We start from the raw sequence: 22435 nt of genomic DNA, 5'->3' as shown, positions 1-22435 counted from the left end.
AAAGGGGTGGCTTTGAGTGAAGAACAAAGGGCACAATGGAAAAAATAGAAATAAAAGGATAAATGAAAAAGTGTGAACCATTGATATAAAAATATACATATCTAATGGTCATTTCCAACTTTCCTAGGATAAGGGATATGTGCAATTAGTTGATATTGAAAAAAAAAATTACACTGATAATATAGTTGATATTATACTAAAAATTACACTCATCATTTAACTAAAATGTAGGAAATGAGTTTCTCTTGAAGGTACAAAGTGTTTTATTTTCATACTAGTTACTAATAAATTAAGGTGATATCACTTTTTGATAATTATCTTCTATGTTTCCTTTTAAATGAAAATATTTGTTTTTATGTAATTAAATTGAAGTTATTAGACTCATATGTAATAATTCAACTAAACTTCAATTTTATAACTCTTTTGTCACTTTTACGAAAAAGTTATGATATAATATTTTTATTTTTTATTTTAAATAAAATATATAAGAAGACAAGAAATGTCTCTTTTACACTATTATGTGAGAACAATAAAGACTCAAATAATAATTTTCACTAAGCCAATGTTTTAAATAAAATCCTTTAGCTGAAGGGGGTTTATGTCTTCCTTTTAAGCATGTTTGGAACACGATTTTTTTCATTTGACTTCAACAATATCAACCATTAGGACTTCTATAATCTACAACCTATACAATGAAATCAGGATATGATTGGTTCCTCAAAGTCAAAAAACAAAATCCATTGCTTAATATTGCAATCTTAAATGGAATGAGAAACTTATCTTGGAATATTTTATATAACTATATACTTAAATGGAATGAAATTTGTTCAATATGATTGTATCCATATTTGCACAATGAGATATTTTTGTTTTCATATAGACTACATTGCAATTATAAACATATATCTATTGTTTCCCCCACTATTCCTCATTGTTTAATGGTGATGGTAAATTTATAACCAATGTTATTCACCAAAATAAATTGCCATCTAGCTAGGAAGTGAACGAAAGATGAATTCAAAGAGATACATTCTTTTATAACTTTTAAACATATTGAAAGAAAATTTTGAAACATTTTATTCAACTCCACTATTATATGGTGAATTTAAATACCACAGGCCCTTTAGTTTTCATGTAGTACTACAATACATGAAATTAAAAATATATTCATCATAATTAATATATTGTAATTTCATTTATGGAAATTATATGCAAGAGACTCGTAAGAAAGATACTTTCTAATGTAAGTTAAGAGTTTGATTGATATCATTGACAATAACTTCAGCATCCATTTTAACTCCAAATAAGCCTCTTTTTGACAATCCTGTACAATACAATCCATAGTCACCTTTCCAGTGATTTGGAAATTCATTTTTTGGCATCCCCTCATCGTTTAGAACATATTTGTAATCCTGCAATATAAATTAACAACAATCAATTAAAATCATGCTTAATTACTATATATTATCTTTTTACTTGACGAAATGGGTACATATATTCTTTATTTTGGCAACATAGATAAGGAGTAGAATATTAGAGTTCGTTTGAGAGATTTGAAAAAAAATAAAACTTTTGCTCAAAAATTACACATTAATAACTACAAGTTATATATCTCATACCTTAAGCCACGTATTAACTATGCTTCTATAGCCAGTAGCAAACACGATCGCATCAAACTCTTTTACTTTATTGTTTCCAAAGATGACTTTCTTGTTCTCAATTCCCGTTATATGAGAAGGAATTACCTATTGAGAGTACAAATTAATAAGAAAATTTTCAAATTAAGCCATCTCAATACTAAAGTGAAATTTAGTAGTGTAAAGAAAAGATCCATTCTCAACTATTAATTGCAAATTTTGTTTTCTTAAGAATAATATATTTATATATCGTCAATTATTATGATAAAAAGTTGAAGAAATTTGTACTTAAATATGGTGAGTGAAAAAATGTTTTCGATTGTTGAGAAGGTATGACATTCTAAGAATCTTTTATTTTTAAAACTGCATAACAATTGCATGCATGGTTGTGACTTGTGAGTACCTTAATTGCCCCATCTTTAATCTTTGCAATGGTTCCGACATCGATAACCGGAGACCTTCCAATAACACCCTTAAGATAGAATGGTCCCTTTTTGGGGCGATAAATTCCATACTTAGAGAGATCACCATATTCTGTGTCTGCCAAAAAGGTAACCATAGTGTCCACAACATCAACCGATAAATGCTTCAGTGCAGACATACCTTGATGAACCAATTCTTTGGTGAGGACATGAACCTACAAATTAAATTAATCACAAACATTTTAATTTTATATAGAAGGAAATTAATCTATACTAAATACGGTAATAAAAAAATTACCGGGTTTCGGATAACAATAGAAGTTCTTGCACCAAAATCTTGGAGATCATAAGCAATCTCCATGCCAGAGTTACCACAACCAACTACTAAAACCTCTTTGGATTCATATTTTGAACCTGATTTGTAGTATTTGGAGTGCACTATCTCTCCTTCAAAACTTCCTAGTCCTGGCACATTAGGAATATAGCCTTCACTATTTTCACCTGTGGCAATCACAAGAAACTTAGCCACGTAAACTTCCACCTTGTCTTCTCGAGTGTTCTTTGCTTCTACCCTCCACTTGTTCCCAACTTGATCGTACTTGGCAGACTCAACAAAACGAGAGTAGAGAGGGTTTATGTTGAAACGTGCAATGTATGTGTCTATGTATTGAAGAAAATCTGCTTTGGATAGGAATGTTGGGGCTGAAGGTGGGTGAGGCATGAGAGGCAAAGAGCAAAACTCGCTAGCCAAATGAAGGTTTACTCTATCATATGCATTTTTTCTCCAAAGAGAGACACTGCAATCCTCTTGCTCAAGTATTATGTGAGAGATACACTTTTCTGATAGGCATGCTGAAACTGCAAGTCCACCTGGACCTCCACCCACAATTACCACTGTTGCTTCCTCCATTTTCTTAACTTTCTTGATCGGTATTACTCAATATTTCAAGCACTGTCTTACTTGTTCATGTTCAAAGGCTTCCAAAGTTTATATTATATACACATATGTGGCAATGCTCATTTGCATGCAACAGTTCATGAACCAAGGCAATTTTTTTGTTCCAGTAGGATTCATTATGTTAAATGAATTTCTATTTACGATTTATTAAAAAAAATAAAATAAAAATTACCATAAAGAGATACGTATAGTTAATGTTTGGGGTTGTAAAATTAATGAATAATATTAGCCTTTGGACTTTAGAGCTAAATGCATATAATTCAGTTAATCACATTTAATATATATTAAAAATATTAACACTATACATGACCCTTTTATATAATAATTAATTAAGTATCTTATATTGCATATATTTTCTTAAAAATAACTTATTTTTCTTGTGTTAGATATCTCGGTCAATGGAATGAATCTCATCATCATTAATCTTGACTACATACAGAACTAGCTGAATTCATATAATTGAATTAATTACATTTATATTTTGAAAAATATGATGTTTGATACAGAGACTGTTTTCTATACAATATACATGTTCTTCTCGTTTGTATAGAAATTAAATAAAACTTCTTTTATTCATCTATTATTAAAAAGACATTCTAGTAAACATTTAATAAGACTCCTTTTAAACATCTATATAATGTAGTATATTAAATTAGAATACTCTTCCTGTGACACCCTTCAACCCCATAATAAATAAGTAACAACAATAAGAATAATTCAATAAATATAACATCAAGAAGGGTCCACATATTTTAATAAAACCTCATAGGTTCACAAGTCTTGAAATAAATAGAAATAATAATAATAATAATAATAATAATAAAGTTTTACTCTTAAAAGAAAATTATCAAGGTCTCTAAAGAAAATGAAAGGAATCCAGAATTTACAAATATAAGGTGAATATAAAACTCTTAAAAATAAGTCTCCTCAAACGACAAATAACAATTCATAACTAAAGCATCCTAAATTCATGCCCCAATGTCACATCCTATCAGAGCAGAACCCTTTCCCTTTAGAACTCAACACTATGAGTGCCTTCATCTTCACCTAAAAGAAAACCACATAAAAACAGGACGGTGAGAGATAGATAACATCATATATGAACATAGAGCTATCCAATTCCCACCCCACACCGTGCACCAAAATATCATCATTAAATATAAACAACAAATACATCTCATATAATTACCAAACATCATTTTTTTTTTTCAATCATACAAGCTTTCATACACATGCTCACTATATGCTCATACACATCTCCTCTCCTAAGAGTCTCAACTTGGCACTCCGCACAATGGGCGTACCTCGTCAATTCCCTTAGTTGTTGCTAATGCGGGCATACCGTTCTCACACCCTCCCAGGGCCGGTATGTTGCACGGTTAAACACCCAGCGGCCCGTGCAAAGGCAATCCACCCACCGTTAAACCCTCTGTGGCCAGTGAGCTGCGCAGTTAAACACCCAACGGCCCACGCATGAAATGCCTCCCGTCATGGTCCCCCCTGTCTCAACCCCTCTCTGGGCCCAGGGTCCAATGCAATATAGCCACGTCTGGCTTCTCAAGCACCACATGCAACTCATAAGTCTCATGCAACTCATGCATCCCACGTAACTCATAATTAATGCATCTCCATTATATAACATCATCACATGTCAATAACAATTCATGCAATATCATCCTCACATGCTAGGTACCTATCATTAAGTTATCAACATCATAGATCACAAATTTCACCTAATTCTTCATACACATCACAATATCTATGACATTCAGTTAATAATTTAACCATAACTCGAGATATACATATCCTTTCTAAGTGATCCCAACTCCATTAGAATCCTAACATCAATATCTACAACTTTCATGAAGAACACAAATCCTAATAAAGTCGTTTAGGTTACCATTCAGGGCTCACAAAAATTGATGTTGTGGTTCGCACACAGATTGGAAGGCTCAAATTGCAACTCACATAACTTGATCAAATATTAATATTTTTACACGATTCTTGTGTCTAAATGGTAGCCCCAGATGTATAGTTTCTAACAAAACAAACGGCACTCGATTTGGATAACTACACAGAACGATATCGCAAAATTACAAACGTATGTCGGGGTCCCGACGCCCGACGCCCAAAACTGGCGCTGAGCGCCCAAATCTCTGCCTAGACTCCCCTCTGTGAAATTAAACCTGCGTTTTACGAGTTCCAACAAGGTTTTTACCAATTTTCACTACTTCTACACCCCGTTGGTTCAGTTTAACTCCATTTATATTCTTCATACGTTCCAAATCAATCCATACACATCTCAAGCCTCAAAAATTGGTTTCCATTGGTTTTACAAAAAAAAATCTAAACTCTTCTTAACACATAAAATTCAAGTCATCAAATTTAAGGATAAAGAATTAACAAGAAAGCCCCAATGGAATTCAAAGACAATTCAAGAAATAAGTTCTTCCAAATGAATTAAGAATTTAGAACATCGATTGCACAGATAATCGTTCAGAATTTTAAATAGAGTTCCTAGAGGGACTTAGGGATTGCCCTCACTACCCGAACACCCCTATATTCACATATGAAGAAACCCATCCCCCCCGTACCTTAAGGATGATGAACGAAGGCCAACAGAAGAACGACGGAGCAATCTGAACACTTTACGCCTTCCTTCAAGAATTTTCTCCTCTCCCCTCTTCCTTCAAGCGTCTGACGTTAAAATGAATATTAGGTAACTGACTACCCCCAAAACCCCTCTAATAATTCCGACTGGGCCAGGCCCATACTCACCCGCCCATCCCCCTCTATTTAATTAAAATGGTAAATAAATAATTAAAAAAAAATAAAACAGTTTCAACTTCTATAATTATTTAAAATACTAATTTATTTTCTGCTCTCTAGAATATAAATATAAATAACTACTAGACTCAAGTTTCTCTCGTAAATATAATTATTATTATTTAGAATCTACTGCAATTTTATAAAATTACTAAATAAAATGATATAAATTATTTTCATAAAAATAGTAATTAATTAAAAATTTAGGATGTTACAACTCTCCCCTCCTAAAAGAAAATTCGTCCTCGAATTTACCTGAAGCAAACAATTCCGGGTAAGAATCCTTCATCTTCTCCTCAAGTTCCCAAGTAGCATTTTCCGGCGTTGCTCCACCCCAGATCACCTTAACCAAAGGAATTTCCTTACCTCGAAGTTGTTTCACCATTCGATCCTCAACTCTCACCAGTATGGTTTCTACTGTCAAGTTTTCCTTAACTTCAAGATGATCCGACTCAATCACATGCGAAGGATCATGGATGTATTTTCGAAGTTGAGAAACATGGAATACATTATGAAGATTTGACAAATGTGGAGGTAAAGCGATTTGATAAGCCACTGTACCGACTCTCTTAAGAATTTGATACGGACCGATGAAACGAGGTGTAAGCATTTTAGACTTCAATGCTCTACCAACCCCAGTCCACGGAGTGACTTTCAGGAATACATGATCTCCTTCTTTGAATTCTAAGTCCTTCCTCCTCTTATCAGCATAACTCTTTTGTCTACCCTGGGCTGTTCTCATTCTATCTTGAATTAACTTAACCTTCTCTGTGGTTTGTTGTACTACCTCCGGTCCTAAAACAAGATTATCTCCCGGCTCACACCAACACAAAGGTGTTCTACACCTCCTACCATATAGTGCTTCATAAGGTGCCATGCCTATGCTAGAATGAAAACTATTATTATATGTAAACTCTATCAAAGGTAAGAAGCTATCCCAACTACCCCCTTGATCTAACAAGCAGGCTCTAAGTAAATCCTCTAATGACTGTATAGTTCTCTCAGTCTGACCGTCGGTTTGTGGGTGATAAGCTGAACTAAGTCTAAGCTGAGTCCCCAATGCTTTTTGCAAACTCTCCCAAAATCTAGAAGTAAACCTAGGGTCTCTATCTGAAACTATGCTAGATGGTACACCATGCAATCTCACAATTTCACTAATGTAAAGCTTAGCAAGTTTCTCTAGGGAATACTTAATATTAATAGGTAAGAAATGTGCACACTTGGTCAATCTATCTACAATCACCCAAATAGAATCGTGCCCTCCAATAGTCCTAGGCAAAGCAACTACAAAGTCCATGGAAATGCTATCCCACTTCCACTCTGGTATACTCAAGGGTTGAAGTAATCCTGAAGGTTTTTGGTGTTCTACCTTAGCCTTCTGGCATACTAGGCAAGCACTCGCAAACTCCTCTATGTCTCTCTTCATTCTAGGCCACCAAAACATCTTCTTCAAGTCTTGATACATTTTGGTTGAACCTGGATGGAAACTAAGTTTGCTTTTATGCCCCTCTTCAAGTATCAAACGCCTAAGGGTAGCCTCACTAGGTACACACACACGGTCACCAAATCTTACTACTCCATCGCTACCCAATACAAACTCTCCACCACTACCTCCTTCTATCACCTCTCGCCTAGCTACTAAGAATGAATCCTCTAACTGAGCATCTCTAATCTCCTTCAACATGTCATTACTTACCCGAATAATGCCTAATCTTATGCTACTAGAGGTAGTCTCACAAGCTAAATTTAGATCCCTAAACTGAGCTAGAAGGTCCATCTCTCTAATCATCAAGGAAGATATGTGAAGTGATTTTCTGCTTAAAGCGTCCGCTACGACATTTGCCTTACCTGGGTGATAACTCAACTCAAAATCATAGTCCTTCAAGAACTCAAGCCATCTCCTTTGTCTCATATTTAACTCTTTCTGATCGAACAGATACTTAAGGCTCTTATGGTCGCTAAAAACCTCGAATTTAGAACCATACAAATAGTGTCTCCAAATCTTTAAAACAAATACTACAGCTGCCAATTCAAGATCATGGGTAGGGTAATTTCTCTCATGGATTTTCAACTGCCTAGAAGCATAAGCTACTACCTTTCCCTCTTGCATCAACACTCCACCTAGCCCCATCATAGAAGCATCACAATATACTACAAAAGGTTTATTAAGGTCAGGCAAAACTAGAACTGGTGCACTAGTCAATTTTTCCTTAAGGGTTTGGAAACTAGTCTCACACCTACTATTCCATACAAAGGGAACTCCCTTTCTAGTCAATTCAGTCAAAGGCAATGCTATCTTAGAAAACCCCTCTATAAACCTCCTATAATACCCAGCTAGTCCAAGGAAACTTCTAATCTCGCTCACAGATTTAGGGGATTCCCACTTAAGCACAGCTTCTACCTTAGAAGGATCTACACCGATCCCCCCCTTTGAAATCACATGACCTAAGAAACTCACCTTTTCTAACCAGAAATCACACTTAGACAATTTAGCATACAACTGTTTCTCTCTTAAAATCTCAAGTACTACCTTTAAGTGCTCTTCATGCTCCTCTTTAGTTTTGGAATAAATGAGTATGTCATCTATAAAGACAACTACAAATTTATCCAAGTACGGATGAAAAATTCTGTTCATATAATCCATAAAAATTGCAGGAGCATTAGTCACACCAAAAGGCATTACAAGGTATTCATAATGTCCATATCTAGTCCTAAATGCAGTTTTGGGTATGTCCTCCTCTTTCACTCTAATCTGATGGTAACCTGACCTAAGATCAATCTTACTAAAAACACATGCCCCCACCAGTTGGTCCATAAGGTCATCAATCCTAGGCAATGGATATTTATTTTTAATCGTTACCTTATTGAGTTGGCGGTAATCTATACACAACCTCATGCTACCATCCTTCTTCTTCACTAATAGGACAGGTGCTCCCCAAGGTGATACACTAGGTCTCACAAACTTCTTCTCTAACAGCTCCTCTAGTTGTTTCTTAAGCTCGGCTAACTCCAAGGGCGACATCCTATAAGGTGCAGCTGAAATGGGTCCCGTCCCCGGTATTAAGTCTATGGAAAACTCTGTCTCCCTCTCGGGTGGTAGATTAGACATATCCTCATAGAACACATCAGGGTAATCGCATACTATAGGTAATCTATCCAAGACAGCGCTACTCTCAGAACTCAAAGAAGCTAGTAACATGTATACATGGGCATCTTCTCTCAGAGACACCTCAACCTGGTTGGCAGTCAAAAAGTCTTTGCTCTTTCTCTCAAGGGGTTGACCAAAAACAACAGTTTTATCAGCACAGTTCAAAAGAACATGGTTGGAAGATAACCAGTTCATACCAAGAATGATGTCTAGCTGACTCAGAGGCAAACAAATTAAGTCAACTAAGAAGTCTCTACCATTAATATGAACAGAACAATTCAAGCATACGCCGGACGTAGAAACTGACCCACTAGTTGGCGTCTCCACACTCAATACAAAAGGTAAGGAAGAAACAGGCAATCTCAATTTGGAAACACAAGCATGTGATATGAACGAATGAGTTGCACTCGAATCAAACAATAAAACTAAAGGAATTCCAGCAATGAAACCCATACCTTGGATCAAGTCGTCAGATTGAGCGGCTTCAGTACCACTCAAGGCAAATACTCTCCCTGTAGCTTTCAGCTTACTGGCACTGCCGCTAGCACTAGCACTCCTGCTGATACCGGTACCCCGACTAGCACTAGCACTCCCCCCAACCTCTCCACTAGCCGTCACTGGTCCTTGCTGTGCACGAGGACAATCTCGAGAAATGTGCCCCCGCTCATTACATCTGAAACAGGTGACCTCCCTATCCCCACATTGATTAGCTCGGTGCCCTGGCCTCCCACACTTGAAGCAAGTGAAGGAAGGAGTAGAACCAGTACTCCCAGCTCTAGATGTCTGGCTCGTGGATGGAGCTTGACTCCTCCTATGCACTGAACCCTCACTACCCCCGTTACTGTTTGAATTTCCAGCAGGACGAGAGTAAGGCTTACTCCTGCTAGAAGACCCATGCCTGCTCTGATTCCTTACAGGCCCTCCACTTTTGTAGTGAGCAACTCTAGCCCGATTATCTTCATCATAAACTCTGCACTTGTTCACCAGCTCGTGGAATCTAGCAATGCCCTGGTAGTTGAAAGCTTGCTTGATTTCCGGTCGAAGAACACTAATAAATTTCACACATTTCGCTTCCTCATTTGCAACACCCTCATAAGCGGGACAGAATCGTACTAGTGCCTCAAACTTGGCCACATAATCTGCCACAGTATCATCCCCTTGCTTCAGCTCAAGGAACTCCACCTGCTTTTTGTTGCGAATATCTTGTGGGAAATACTTCTCCAAAAACAACCTCTTAAAATTATCCCACGTCATCGGAGTACCCTCAGCAATCATCCTCTGGTAGGTACTCTGCCACCAGATTCCAGCATCTCCAGACAACATGAAGGCAGCCAAAGATACCCTCTGTACCTGTGGACATTCAATAGCTTGGAATATCTTCTCCACCTCAAACATCCAGTCAGCAGCACCATCCGGGTCATAGCAACCACGGAAGGTAGGTGGATGGTTCCTCTGGAACCGAGCAAGCCAGTCCACTTCTTGATGTTGGTTCAGGTTGCCTACAGCCTGAGCCATAGCCATCAAGGCCTCAGCGATAGCACGATCATTCCTACCTCTCCCAGACATCACTTTTCTGATTCTCAGAAAAGTAGAGAGTCAAAACAAAACAAACCAATTAAAACAATCATCTCAGTTAAACAACATCACAGCACAACCCACAGAAACATAGCAAGCTCATAACTCAAGGCCGAATGAATCGACCTGCTCTGATACCACTAAATGTGACACCCTTCTACCCCATAATAAATAAGTAACAACAATAAAAATAATTCAATAAATATAACATCAAGAAGGGTCCACATATTTTAATAAAAACTCATAGGTTCACAAGTCTTGAAATAAATAGAAATAATAATAATAATAATAATAAAGTTTTACTCTTAAAAGAAAATTATCAAGGTCTCTAAAGAAAATGAAAGGAATCCAGAATTTACAAATATAAGGTGAATATAAAACTCTTAAAAATAAGTCTCCTCAAACGACAAATAACAATTCATAACTAAAGCATCCTAAATTCATGCCCCAATGTCACATCCTATCAGAGCAGAACCCTTTCCCTTTAGAACTCAACACTATGAGTGCCTTCATCTTCACCTAAAAGAAAACCACATAAAAACAAGACGATGAGAGATAGATAACATCATATATGAACATAGAGCTATCCAATTCCCACCCCACACCGTGCACCAAAATATCATCATTAAATATAAACAACAAATACATCTCATATAATTACCAAACATCATTTTTTTTCAATCATACAAGCTTTCATACACATGCTCACTATATGCTCATACACATATCCTCTCCTAAGAGTCTCAACTTGGCACTCCGCACAATGGGCGTACCTCGTCAATTCCCTTAGTTGTTGCCAATGCGGGCATATCGTTCTCACACCCTCCCAGGGCCGGTATGTTGCACGGTTAAACACCCAACAGCCCGTGCAAAGGCAATCCACCCACCGTTAAACCCTCTGTGGCTAGTGAGCTGCGCAGTTAAACACCCAACGGCCCACGCATGGAATGCCTCCCGTCATGGTCCCCCTTTTCTCAACCCCTCTCTGGGCCCAGGGTCCAATGCAATATAGCCACGTCTGGCTTCTCAAGCACCACATGCAACTCATAAGTCTCATGGAACTCATGCATCCCACGTAACTCATAATTAATGCATCTCCATTATATAACATCATCACATGTCAATAACAATCCATGCAATATCATCCTCACATGCTAGGTACCTATCATTAAGTTATCAACATCATAGATCACAAATTTCACCTAATTCTTCACACACATCACAATATCTATGACATTCAGTTAATAATTTAACCATAACTCGAGATATACATATCCTTTCTAAGTGATCCCAACTCCATTAGAATCCTAACATCAATATCTACAACTTTCATGAAGAACAGAAATCCTAATAAAGTCTTTTAGGTTACCATTCAGGGCTCACAAAAATTGATGTTGTGGTTAGCACACAGATTGGAAGGCTCAAATTGCAACTCACATAACTTGATCAAATATTAATATTTTTACACGATTCCTGTGTCTAAATGGTAGCCCCAGATGTCTAGTTTCTAACAAAACAAACGGCACTCGATTTGGATAACTACACAGAAAGATATCGTAAAATTACAAACGTATGTCGGGGTCCCGACGCCCGACGCCCAAAACTGACGCTGAGCGCCCAAATGTCTGCCCAGACTCCCCTCTGTGAAATTAAACCTGCGTTTTACGAGTTCCAAAAAGGTTTTTACCAATTTTTACTACTTCTACACCCCGTTGGTTCAGTTTAACTCCATTTATATTCTTCATACGTTCCAAATCAATCCATACACATCTCAAGCCTCAAAAATTGGTTTCCATTGGTTTTACAAAAAAAAATCTAAACTCTTCTTAACACATAAAATTCAAGTCATCAAATTTAAGGATAAAGAATTAACAAGAAAGTCCCAATGGAATTCAAAGACAATTCAAGAAATAAGTTCTTCCAAATGAATTAAGAATTTAGAACATCGATTGCACAAATAATCGTTCAGAATTTTAAATAGAGTTCCTAGAGGGACTTAGGGATTGCCCTCACTACCCGAACACCCCTATATTCACATATGAAGAAACTCATCCCCCGTACCTTAAGGATGATGAACGAAGGCCAACAGAAGAACGACGGAGCAATCTGAACACTTTACGCCTTCCTTCAAGAATTTTCTCCTCTCCCCTCTTCCTTCAAGCGTCTGACGTTAAAATGAATATTAGGTGTATCCTAACACAGGAACAATTTATAATTTAATATTTGTCATTTTTACATTAATCGTTACATGTTATCAATTATATTCTTATGAATCATCTAAATTGTAATTAATTTATCTTGACAACTAATATGTATTTATGATGAAACAAAAATGAAAGAAACTATCATAGGAAACATAAAATCATTATGAAAAATAAGAAAATTTATTATATTTATTAATTTATGTAAAATAACTTTAAAGGATTATTATAAATTAAAAAAACAAATGTAGTATTTTCTTAGAAAGTAACTTATATTTGTTGGAAAATAAGAGAAAAATAAAATATTAGAGAAAAATTTACAATACATGCAAACTTAAATTTTAGGTACTACTTTTTCTCACTTATATATTTACTAAACTTGCATATTTTATGTAGGACTTCTTTCTTCTCACATGTCATTTTGGCATGCTTTGATGTTTTACTGTATTCTCTTTTAAAAAAATTACACACGTCTTTTTTTTTTTGTCAAAGTTTAGAATTGATTATATACATCCATGAATATATAAATTTTTCAATTTTAAATATTTTCTTTATATTTTAATTAATTAATTTATGTATTTTTGTATAATTTAGTTTTAACTTTCAAATATTTAGCTATTTTTTTATTTATATTTTAAAATAGTTTCTGCTTTCGTTTTAAATGTTTGATTATTTCGTTCCTGATTAGTTAAATTAATAATTTATGGGTTCATCTTTTTTATTTTGATTCAATATTTCATCTTTCCTTACCTTCACTACTATTTGAATTTCTTATAAATTTTAAGTCAACTAATCTTCCATTTTATAGATGCTTTCTTTGAACAAAAATTATTTAAATTTTATATATTATTTTAACTTTTACGACTTGAATTATGGTTCAACAATTTATTTACCCTTTCTTTTATATTTTAATTATGAACAGTGTTATGAAAAACTAGATTAATTAGTCGAATCAATCCAATCCAAAATCGAGATATAATCGATCTGAGGTTAATTTTGGATTGAAAAAAGGATTGAATCAATATAACCTTTTGTGACTCACTCAGTCGATTGTTTCTTTATCAAACTTGTGTCAAATAGTCAATATAGCATTGGTCCAAATGAACCGAGGATTCATGAGTGGATTTTTAGGTTAAGAAATGTATGTAATTTTTTTTTAAATTAAAAAACTATTTAAACCTTTTTAAATTTAAAATTTTCTTATTTTACATGACTAAAAAGTTATTGAAACTTTTAAAATTCAAAATTGATGTTTTGACAAACCGACAAAAAAGAACGATGAAACTAATTAATACCACATATATTGTTTATAAAAGCAGGAGATAAATAAGGAACTTAATTCCAAATTTATTAAATTAATGAAAAATAACCAAGGAACAATCTCGTGTCTATGTACCTTTTTTCTCAATTAATTTTCAATTTATTATTAGTTTATTTTTTTAATTTATTATTTTATAAATTATTTAACTACCACTTAAATATAATATATTTATTGATAGAGTACGATTATTATTTTAATAAAATTATATCAAAAAGTAATATATTTATTATATTTCTTCGATTCTCTATTATATATAAAAAATACATACTTTTTTTTCTTTTTAAATATAAAAATATTTCAATTACTTTTTCCTCGATATTTCTTTTGTTCTCTATTATAAATATAAAAAAATGATTCTACTCCTATTAGGAAAATTAGTTATCTATATTAAATTTTACTAATCTTACAATATTCTTATTAAATTTTCTTTGCTATAACAAAAGAATGTACAATTGAAAGGTCATACATTAAAAGAGAGATATTTTAGAGAGTGTCATTAAATGAGATAAAAAATAGTAAAAATTCTCTTTTATTTTAGAATAAAAATGTGTTTTTTTCTTCTTATGATGGAGAAAAGAGGAACTACTCTTTTATCCTTTAATATATGACTTTTTAATTACACTTTTTTTTTATATTTATAATAAGGAAAATTTCATAATAATATTAGCTTAATGTATATAACTAATTTCCTTAATATGTGTGAAAATCAAATATTTTTTTGTTGTTTATTGTAGAGAACAAAGGAAATAGTTTTCAGTTTATATGTAGAAACTTTAAACTGATCATTGTGGGATCGGATGAAAAAAATATATTATAAAGTTGTCTCTATGTATTTTTTTCATGTGTGTTAATCTTTTACGGGAAATGGTACCCAATGCCCTAATAGTATGTTTGAATGAGAGATTTAAATGGAATAATTCATTTGTTTAAAGAATTTCAAATATTTTGAGATGAAATACCTTGTTTAGATGAAGAATTTATAAAGAATTTTAGTATCCACCTAGGAGCCACTAAAATGTATCAAGACCTTAAGAAGATGTTTTGGTGGCCTAGGATGAAGAGAGAGATAGAAGAGTTTGTTTATGCTTGCTTAGTTTGTCAAAAGTCTAAGGTAGAACCCTAGACACCTAGGGAAAATTACAACCCTTAGACATATCTGTGTGGAAGTGGGATAGTATCTCCATGGACTTTGTGGTTGGATTACCTAGAATCGCAAGGAATCTAGACTCTATCTGGGTTATAGTGGATAGACTAACAAAGTCTGCCCATTTTATCCCTATCAACATTAGATACCCTTTGGAGAGGTTAGCCAAGTTGTACATAAGTGAGATTGTGAGGTTGCATGAAGTTCTTGCTAGTATAGTTTATGATAGAGACCTGAGGTTTACTTCTAGATTTTGGGAGAGCTTGCATAAGGCTTTAGGCACCAAGCTTAGGTTAAGTTTAGCATATCACCCTCAAACAAATGGTCAGACTAAGAGAACCATACAATCTTTAGAAGACTTGTTAAGGGCATGTGTCTTAAAACATGCAGGTAGTTGGGATAATTACCTACCTTTGATAGAATTTACCTACAATAATAGTCACCATTCCAGTATTGGGATGACACCCTATGTGGCACTCTACGGTAGAAGATGTAGAACAGCCTTATGTTGGGTAGAACCTAGGGAGAATTCCATGTTAGAACCTGAGGTAATTTAGCAAACAACTAAAAAGGTAAGACTAATCCAGGATAAAATGAGAGTATCCCAGAGAAGGCAAAAGAGTTACCATGATAAGAGAAGGAAAGACCTTGAGTTTAAAGAGGGAGACCATGTATTCTTTAAAGTAACTCCTTGGACTGGAGTCGGTAGAGCACTTAAATCTCGCAAGCTTACTCCACAATTCATTGGTCCCTACCAAATCCTTAAGAGGATTGGTGATGTAGCTTAACAAATTGTGTATATAACTAATTTCCTTAATATGTGTGAAAATCAAATATTTTTTGTTGTTTATAGTAGAGAACAAAGGAAATAGTTTTCAATTTATATGTAAAAACTTTAAACTGATCATTGTGGGATCGGATGGAAAAAAAATATTATAAAGTTGTCTCTATGTATTTTTTTCATGTGTGTTAATCTTTTACAGGAAATGGTACCCAATGCCCTAATAGTGTGTTTGTATCCATATTTGCACAATGAGATATTTTTGTTTTCATATAGACTACATGGCAATTATAAACATATATCTATTGTTTCCCCCACTATGCCTCATTGTTTAATGGTGATGGTAAATTTATAACCAATGTTATTCACCAAAATAAATTGTCATCTAGCTAGGAAGTGAACGAAAGATGAATTCAAAGAGATACATTCTTTTATAACTTTTAAACATATTGAAAGAAAATTTTGAAACATTTTATTCAACTCCACGATTATATGATGAATTTGAATACCATAGCCCTTTAGTTTTCATGTAGTAATATAATACATGAAATTAAAAATATATTCATCATAACTAATATATTATAATCCCATTTATGGAAATTATATGCAAGAGACTCGTAGGAAAGATACTTTCTAATGTAAGTTAAGAGTTTGATTGATATCATTGACAATAACTTCAGCATCCATTTTAACTCCAAATAAGCCTCTTTTTGACAATCCTGTACAATACAATCCATAGTCACCTTTCCAGTGATTTGGAAATTCATTTTTTGGCATCCCCTCATCGTTTAGAACATATATGTAATCCTGCACTATAAATTAACAAAAATCAATTAAAATCATGCTTAATTACTATATATTATCTTTTTACTTGACGAAATGGGTACATATATTCTTTATTTTGGCAACATAGATAAGGAGTAGAATATTAGAGTTCGTTTGAGAGATTTGAAAAAAAATAAAACTTTTGCTCAAAAATTACACATTAATAACTACAAGTTATATATCTCATACCTTAAGCCACGTATTAACTATGCTTCTATAGCCAGTAGCAAACACGATCGCATCAAACTCTTTTACTTTATTGTTTCCAAAGATGACTTTCTTGTTCTCAATTCCCGTTATATGAGAAGGAATTACCTATTGAGAGTACAAATTAATAAGAAAATTTTCAAATTAAGCCATCTCAATACTAAAGTGAAATTTAGTAGTGTAAAGAAAAGATCCATTCTCAACTATTAATTGCAAATTTTGTTTTCTTAAGAATAATATATTTATATATCGTCAATTATTATGATAAAAAGTTGAAGAAATTTGTACTTAAATATGGTGAGTGAAAAAATGTTTTCGATTGTTGAGAAGGTATGACATTCTAAGAATCTTTTATTTTTAAAACTGCATAACAATTGCATGCATGGTTGTGACTTGTGAGTACCTTAATTGCCCCATCTTTAATCTTTGCAATGGTTCCGACATCGATAACCAGAGACCTTCCAATAACACCCTTAAGATAGAATGGTCCCTTTTTGGGGCGATAAATTCCATACTTAGAGAGATCACCATATTCTGTGTCTGCCAAAAAGGTAACCATAGTGTCCACAACATCAACCGATAAATGCTTCAGTGCAGACATACCTTGATGAACCAATTCTTTGGTGAGGACATGAACCTACAAATTAAATTAATCACAAACATTTTAATTTTATATAGAAGGAAATTAATCTATACTAAATACGGTAATAAAAAAATTACCGGGTTTCGGATAACAATAGAAGTTCTTGCACCAAAATCTTGGAGATCATAAGCAATCTCCATGCCAGAGTTACCACAACCAACTACTAAAACCTCTTTGGATTCATATTTTGAACCTGATTTGTAGTATTTGGAGTGCACTATCTCTCCTTCAAAACTTCCTAGTCCTGGCACATTAGGAATATAGCCTTCACTATTTTCACCTGTGGCAATCACAAGAAACTTAGCCACGTAAACTTCCACCTTGTCTTCTCGAGTGTTCTTTGCTTCTACCCTCCACTTGTTCCCAACTTGATCGTACTTGGCAGACTCAACAAAACGAGAGTAGAGAGGGTTTATGTTGAAACGTGCAATGTATGTGTCTATGTATTGAAGAAAATCTGCTTTGGATAGGAATGTTGGGGCTGAAGGTGGGTGAGGCATGAGAGGCAAAGAGCAAAACTCGCTAGCCAAATGAAGGTTTACTCTATCATATGCATTTTTTCTCCAAAGAGAGACACTGCAATCCTCTTGCTCAAGTATTATGTGAGAGATACACTTTTCTGATAGGCATGCTGAAACTGCAAGTCCACCTGGACCTCCACCCACAATTACCACTGTTGCTTCCTCCATTTTCTTAACTTTCTTGATCGGTATTACTCAATATTTCAAGCACTGTCTTACTTGTTCATGTTCAAAGGCTTCCAAAGTTTATATTATATAAACATATGTGGCAATGCTCATTTGCATGCAACAGTTCATGAACCAAGGCAATTTTTTTGTTCCAGTAGGATTCATTATATTAAATGAATTTCTATTTGCGATTTACTAAAAAAAAAAAAAAAAAAAACTACCATAAGGAGATACGTATAGTTAATGTTTGGAGTTGTAAAATTAATGAATAATATTAGCCTTTGGACTTTAGAGCCAAATGCATATAATTCAGTTAATCACATTTAATATATATTAAAAATATTAACACTATACATGACCCTTTTATATAATAATTAATTAAGTATCTTGTATTGCATATATTTTCTTAAAAATAGCTTATTTTTCTTGTGTTAGATATCTCGGTCAATGGAATGAATCTAATCATCATTAATCTTGACTACATACAGAACTAGCTGAATTCATATAATTGAATTAATTACATTTATATTTTGAAAAATATGATGTTTGATATAGAGACTGTTTTCTATACAATATACATGTTCTTCTCGTTTGTATAGAAATTAAATAAAACTTCTTTTATTTATCTATTATTAAAAAGACATTCTAGTAAATATTTAATAAGACTCTTTTTAAACATCTATATAATGTAGTATATTAAATTAGAATACTCTTCCTTCGTTGTTTTTTATATGTGAGAGTTTTAGTAAAATTTTGTTTATATACCGTATGGGGGCTGACCTGGCTGAATACCCGACCCCTCGAATACTTGGGCCGAACACCCGACCCCTCGAACACTTGGGCCGAACACCCGACCCCTCAAACACTTGGTCGAATACCCTAACATACCGACCACCTGAGAATCGAACGGAGTACGTCGGTATGCTCGGCCAAAACCATGTGCCGGCTCCAAGATAATTTCAAAGAGCTTAATTAACGTAATGCATTGGATTAGCCCCCTAATTTCCCGGGGCCCATTCCCTAATCACGGCCCAATAAGAAGTCCTATAAATAGAGTCCCATTGAGGTACGTAACCAACTTTTCAACTACCGCATTTAATACGCCGAGCACTTACTTGAGCGTTGGAGTGTCTTTGCAGGCACCCCCCTCATTTCGGATTACTCGGAGAAGGACGAGAAGACCTAGACCTCGGACCCGACCCGCTACAAAAAGGATAATTGGAGTGTGTATCCTAACACAGGAACATTTGGCACCCACCGTGGGGCTGAAGAGACGTTTTCAGCCCCTTTTAACTCTACGACTGAGACCGAGATATGGTAACAACGTGCAAAGGACAATCGACAACGACTCACCCGATTCCTAACCCCGAAGGCAACCCCATCATGACCAACCAAGAGCGCTACCCGTACGGGATGCCTTAGACCCAACCGGAACCTGTGATACAGCAAGTCCAGCCGAACACCAGTCAAACTCAACCGAACTTTCAAGACGACTTGCGAGCACTTCGCGAGGAAATGGCGGCCATCCAAAGGCAAAGAGAAACCGACGCCCGAGAGCTGGCTGAGCTACGTCGGTAAAATGCCGAGCTCCGGCATCTGAACCAAACATACGTGCCGTCCACTCCTACACTCGTGGAAGAATCCGCCTATCACGCCCCAACAGACCAGGTCACCCGAACCCCGGTCACATCTTTGATAGCCAACAAGGCCGACACCACCGTTCACTCCCTAAGGCATCCTTTTTCCAGAAGAATAATGGAGGCAACACTGCTGGACCATTGGAAGAGCATGCCGATCGAGAAGTACGACGGATCATCCGACCCAGAAGAGCACTTGAATGTTTTCTTGACTCAAGCAACTCTCTCCACTCAAGACGACTCGGCTTTGTGCCGAATATTCCCCACGTCTCTGAAAGGAAGGGCCCTGGGTTGGTTCACGAGGCTACCGAGCTCTTCCATCGACTCATTCAACGAACTGTCGTCCCAATTCACTCTCCAGTTCACAACGAGCAAGCCGTACAGGACGACCTCACTAGCCTTAGCGGGGGTTCGTCAGGAGAAAAAAGAGAGTCTGAGGACTTTCATGGACCAGTTTAATAAAATCGCTATGGAAATCGGCGACCTCAATCCTGCCGTGGCAATGGACCGGCTGAGCACTGCACTCAGGCCCGGACCCTTCGTAAACAGTTTGTACAAAAAACTGCCGGTGGATATGAATGACCTCCGACGCCGAGCAGAAAAATACATGCAAATGGAGGAGTTGGTGGAGACCCGGAATCAGGCCAGAGCCGAGGAGGGTTATAGCCGAAAAGAGCCCGGACGAGAACCAGTGAGGAAGACCAACGCCGAGCCCCTAAATACCCTCCCCCCAAGAGGACCCCGCTATACAGCGTATACTCCCCTCAATGCAAGCAGGGCCAAAGTAATGGAGCAGGCTCTTGCGTCTGAAATCCTGGCGATGCTGAAAAGAGCGAACACGCCCCCTAGAGCCGACAAGGCAAAGAATTGCCGATTCCACCGAAACCGGGGGCACTCCACCGAAGAGTGCTCAGCATTGAAGGACAAGATTGAGGACCTCATCAAACAGGGTCACCTCAAAAGCTTTACCACCTCCCTAGACCACCAGTCAAGGGAAAGAGAGCATTTTCGTGAAACTCGTCCATCGAGGGACCGACGCCGCCGATCCCGTTCGGCTAAACGCCGAGACCGATCACAGCGTCCCAGGGATGACAATGACCGAACACGGAAGGTGATCAATACAATAGTCGGGGGCTTTGCTGGAGGCGGTTCCTCCTCTTCAGCACGAAAGCGACACCTCCGAGCTATCCGATCAGTGAATAATGTGAACCAGCCGAGAATGCCAAAGATGCCACCCATCATTTTTACTGACCGAGATTTCCGCGGCGCCGACCCTGTACAAGACGATCCCATGGTAATTTCGGTCGAAATGCATAACTGCATCGTGAAGAAAACGTTGGTCGATCAGGGGAGCTCGACCGACATCTTATACTGGAACACGTTCGTGCAACTAGGAATCCCAGAAGAAAGCCTAGAACCATATCACGAACCGTTAGTAGGGTTTTCTGGTGAAAGAGTAATGACGAGGGGGTGCATCGACTTATACACTCGCTTCGGTTTCGACCAAAAGTCTTCCCGAGAAATCAAAATTTGTTACATCGTTGTGCATGCGAACACATCCTACAATATCCTGCTCGGCCGACCCTCCATCAACGCACTCCGAGCCATCGTCTCGACCCCTCATCTGTGCATGAAGTTCCCGTCGAGAGATGGACAGGTAATAACCGTTCATGCCGACCAGAAGACAGCAAGAGAATGCTATCTCTCTAGCCTAAAGGTCCGTCCCGTATCCGACCCCCCGTCAACGTTGTCAGGCGTAAATGTAATAAGACAGATGACAGAGGGCTTAGATCTCGACCCACGCCTGGGTGAGGAGGATCGAATCGAGCCAGCCGAAGACCTCGTTCCTTTCTAACTCGGGCAAACACCCGAACAGGTCACACACATAGGATCTCAGCTGAACGAAAATGATTCGAACCAGGTGAAGCGAGCGGTTCAAGATAACAGAGACTTGTTTGCATGGAAAGCGTCGGATATGTCGGGGATAGACCCTAGATTCCTATGTCACCGACTAGCCGTATGTCGAGACGCTCGGCCAATCACACAGAAGAAAAGAAAAATGGGCGACGAGAAGAGAAAGGCAGCTGATGTCGAGGTGAAAAAATTGTTGCAAGCAAAGTTCATCAGAGAGGTCACTTACACGACTTGGCTAGCCAACGTAGTGTTAGTCAAAAAAGCCAATGGGAAATGGAGAATGTGCACCGACTATACCGACCTCAATAAGGCCTGCCCCAAGGATGTCTACCCACTCCCTTGTATCGACTGACTAGTCGACGGAGCGTCCGGGCATTCAATCTTCAGCTTCTTGGACGCTTATTCCGGTTACAACCAAATAAGGATGCACTCGGCCGACGAGGAGAAGACGGCGTTCATAACCGAGAGCGCCAACTATTGTTATAAAGTGATGCCGTTTGGGTTGAA

The 22435-nt window shown here is 36.5% G+C and overlaps 4 protein-coding genes across 4 annotated transcripts; 1 reads left to right on the top strand and 3 right to left on the bottom strand.

Annotated features, from left to right (window-relative positions):
• Nucleotides 1-1225: 1225 nt before the first annotated feature.
• On the bottom strand, nt 1226-3016 carry LOC109816782 (putative indole-3-pyruvate monooxygenase YUCCA10). The gene is made up of 4 exons (XM_020381900.3): nt 2358-3016; nt 2041-2274; nt 1620-1745; nt 1226-1412 (listed from the first exon to the last, which is right to left on the bottom strand). Exons 1-4 carry the CDS (start codon nt 2967-2969, stop codon nt 1239-1241), a joined length of 1146 nt encoding a protein of 381 aa, XP_020237489.2. The 5' UTR covers nt 2970-3016; the 3' UTR covers nt 1226-1238.
• A 3038-nt stretch (nt 3017-6054) lies between these two features.
• Nucleotides 6055-10557, bottom strand: LOC145950521 (uncharacterized). Its single transcript, XM_083061613.1, has 4 exons — nt 8807-10557; nt 8514-8671; nt 7173-8306; nt 6055-6638 (listed from the first exon to the last, which is right to left on the bottom strand). Exons 1-4 carry the CDS (start codon nt 10555-10557, stop codon nt 6055-6057), a joined length of 3627 nt encoding a protein of 1208 aa, XP_082917739.1.
• Nucleotides 10558-16490: 5933 nt separating this feature from the next.
• Nucleotides 16491-18416, bottom strand: LOC145950848 (putative indole-3-pyruvate monooxygenase YUCCA10). Its single transcript, XM_083062674.1, has 4 exons — nt 17766-18416; nt 17449-17682; nt 17028-17153; nt 16491-16820 (listed from the first exon to the last, which is right to left on the bottom strand). Exons 1-4 carry the CDS (start codon nt 18375-18377, stop codon nt 16647-16649), a joined length of 1146 nt encoding a protein of 381 aa, XP_082918800.1. The 5' UTR covers nt 18378-18416; the 3' UTR covers nt 16491-16646.
• A 1716-nt stretch (nt 18417-20132) lies between these two features.
• On the top strand, nt 20133-21869 carry LOC145950520 (uncharacterized). The gene has a single exon (XM_083061612.1). The coding sequence runs from the start codon at nt 20133-20135 to the stop codon at nt 21867-21869; it is 1737 nt and encodes a 578-aa protein (XP_082917738.1).
• The last annotated feature ends 566 nt before the right edge of the window (nt 21870-22435 follow it).

The sequence above is a fragment of the Cajanus cajan genome, chromosome 8 (genome assembly GCF_000230855.2).
Source record: "Cajanus cajan strain Asha chromosome 8, NIPB_CcT2T_4, whole genome shotgun sequence".
NCBI classification, from domain to species: domain Eukaryota; kingdom Viridiplantae; phylum Streptophyta; class Magnoliopsida; order Fabales; family Fabaceae; genus Cajanus; species Cajanus cajan.
The sequence above is the reverse complement of the archived record's forward strand: the minus strand, read 5'-3'. Positions and strand labels throughout refer to the sequence as shown.

Coding starts and splice junctions, on each gene's coding strand:
- LOC109816782 (XM_020381900.3), bottom strand. CDS start 2,969: ATGGAGGAAGCAACAGTGGTAATTGTGGGTGGAGGTCCAGGTGGACTT. Junction 2,275..2,357: donor CTATTGTTATCCGAAACCCG/GTAATTTTTTTA, acceptor TTTAATTTGTAG/GTTCATGTCCTCACCAAAGA. Junction 1,746..2,040: donor TTAAAGATGGGGCAATTAAG/GTACTCACAAGT, acceptor TACTCTCAATAG/GTAATTCCTTCTCATATAAC.
- LOC145950521 (XM_083061613.1), bottom strand. CDS start 10,557: ATGTCTGGGAGAGGTAGGAATGATCGTGCTATCGCTGAGGCCTTGATG. Junction 8,672..8,806: donor GAGGAGCTGTTAGAGAAGAA/GTTTGTGAGACC, acceptor TCCATTGCCTAG/GATTGATGACCTTATGGACC. Junction 8,307..8,513: donor ATACCTTGTAATGCCTTTTG/GTGTGACTAATG, acceptor ATTTCTGGTTAG/AAAAGGTGAGTTTCTTAGGT.
- LOC145950848 (XM_083062674.1), bottom strand. CDS start 18,377: ATGGAGGAAGCAACAGTGGTAATTGTGGGTGGAGGTCCAGGTGGACTT. Junction 17,683..17,765: donor CTATTGTTATCCGAAACCCG/GTAATTTTTTTA, acceptor TTTAATTTGTAG/GTTCATGTCCTCACCAAAGA. Junction 17,154..17,448: donor TTAAAGATGGGGCAATTAAG/GTACTCACAAGT, acceptor TACTCTCAATAG/GTAATTCCTTCTCATATAAC.
- LOC145950520 (XM_083061612.1), top strand. CDS start 20,133: ATGGAGGCAACACTGCTGGACCATTGGAAGAGCATGCCGATCGAGAAG.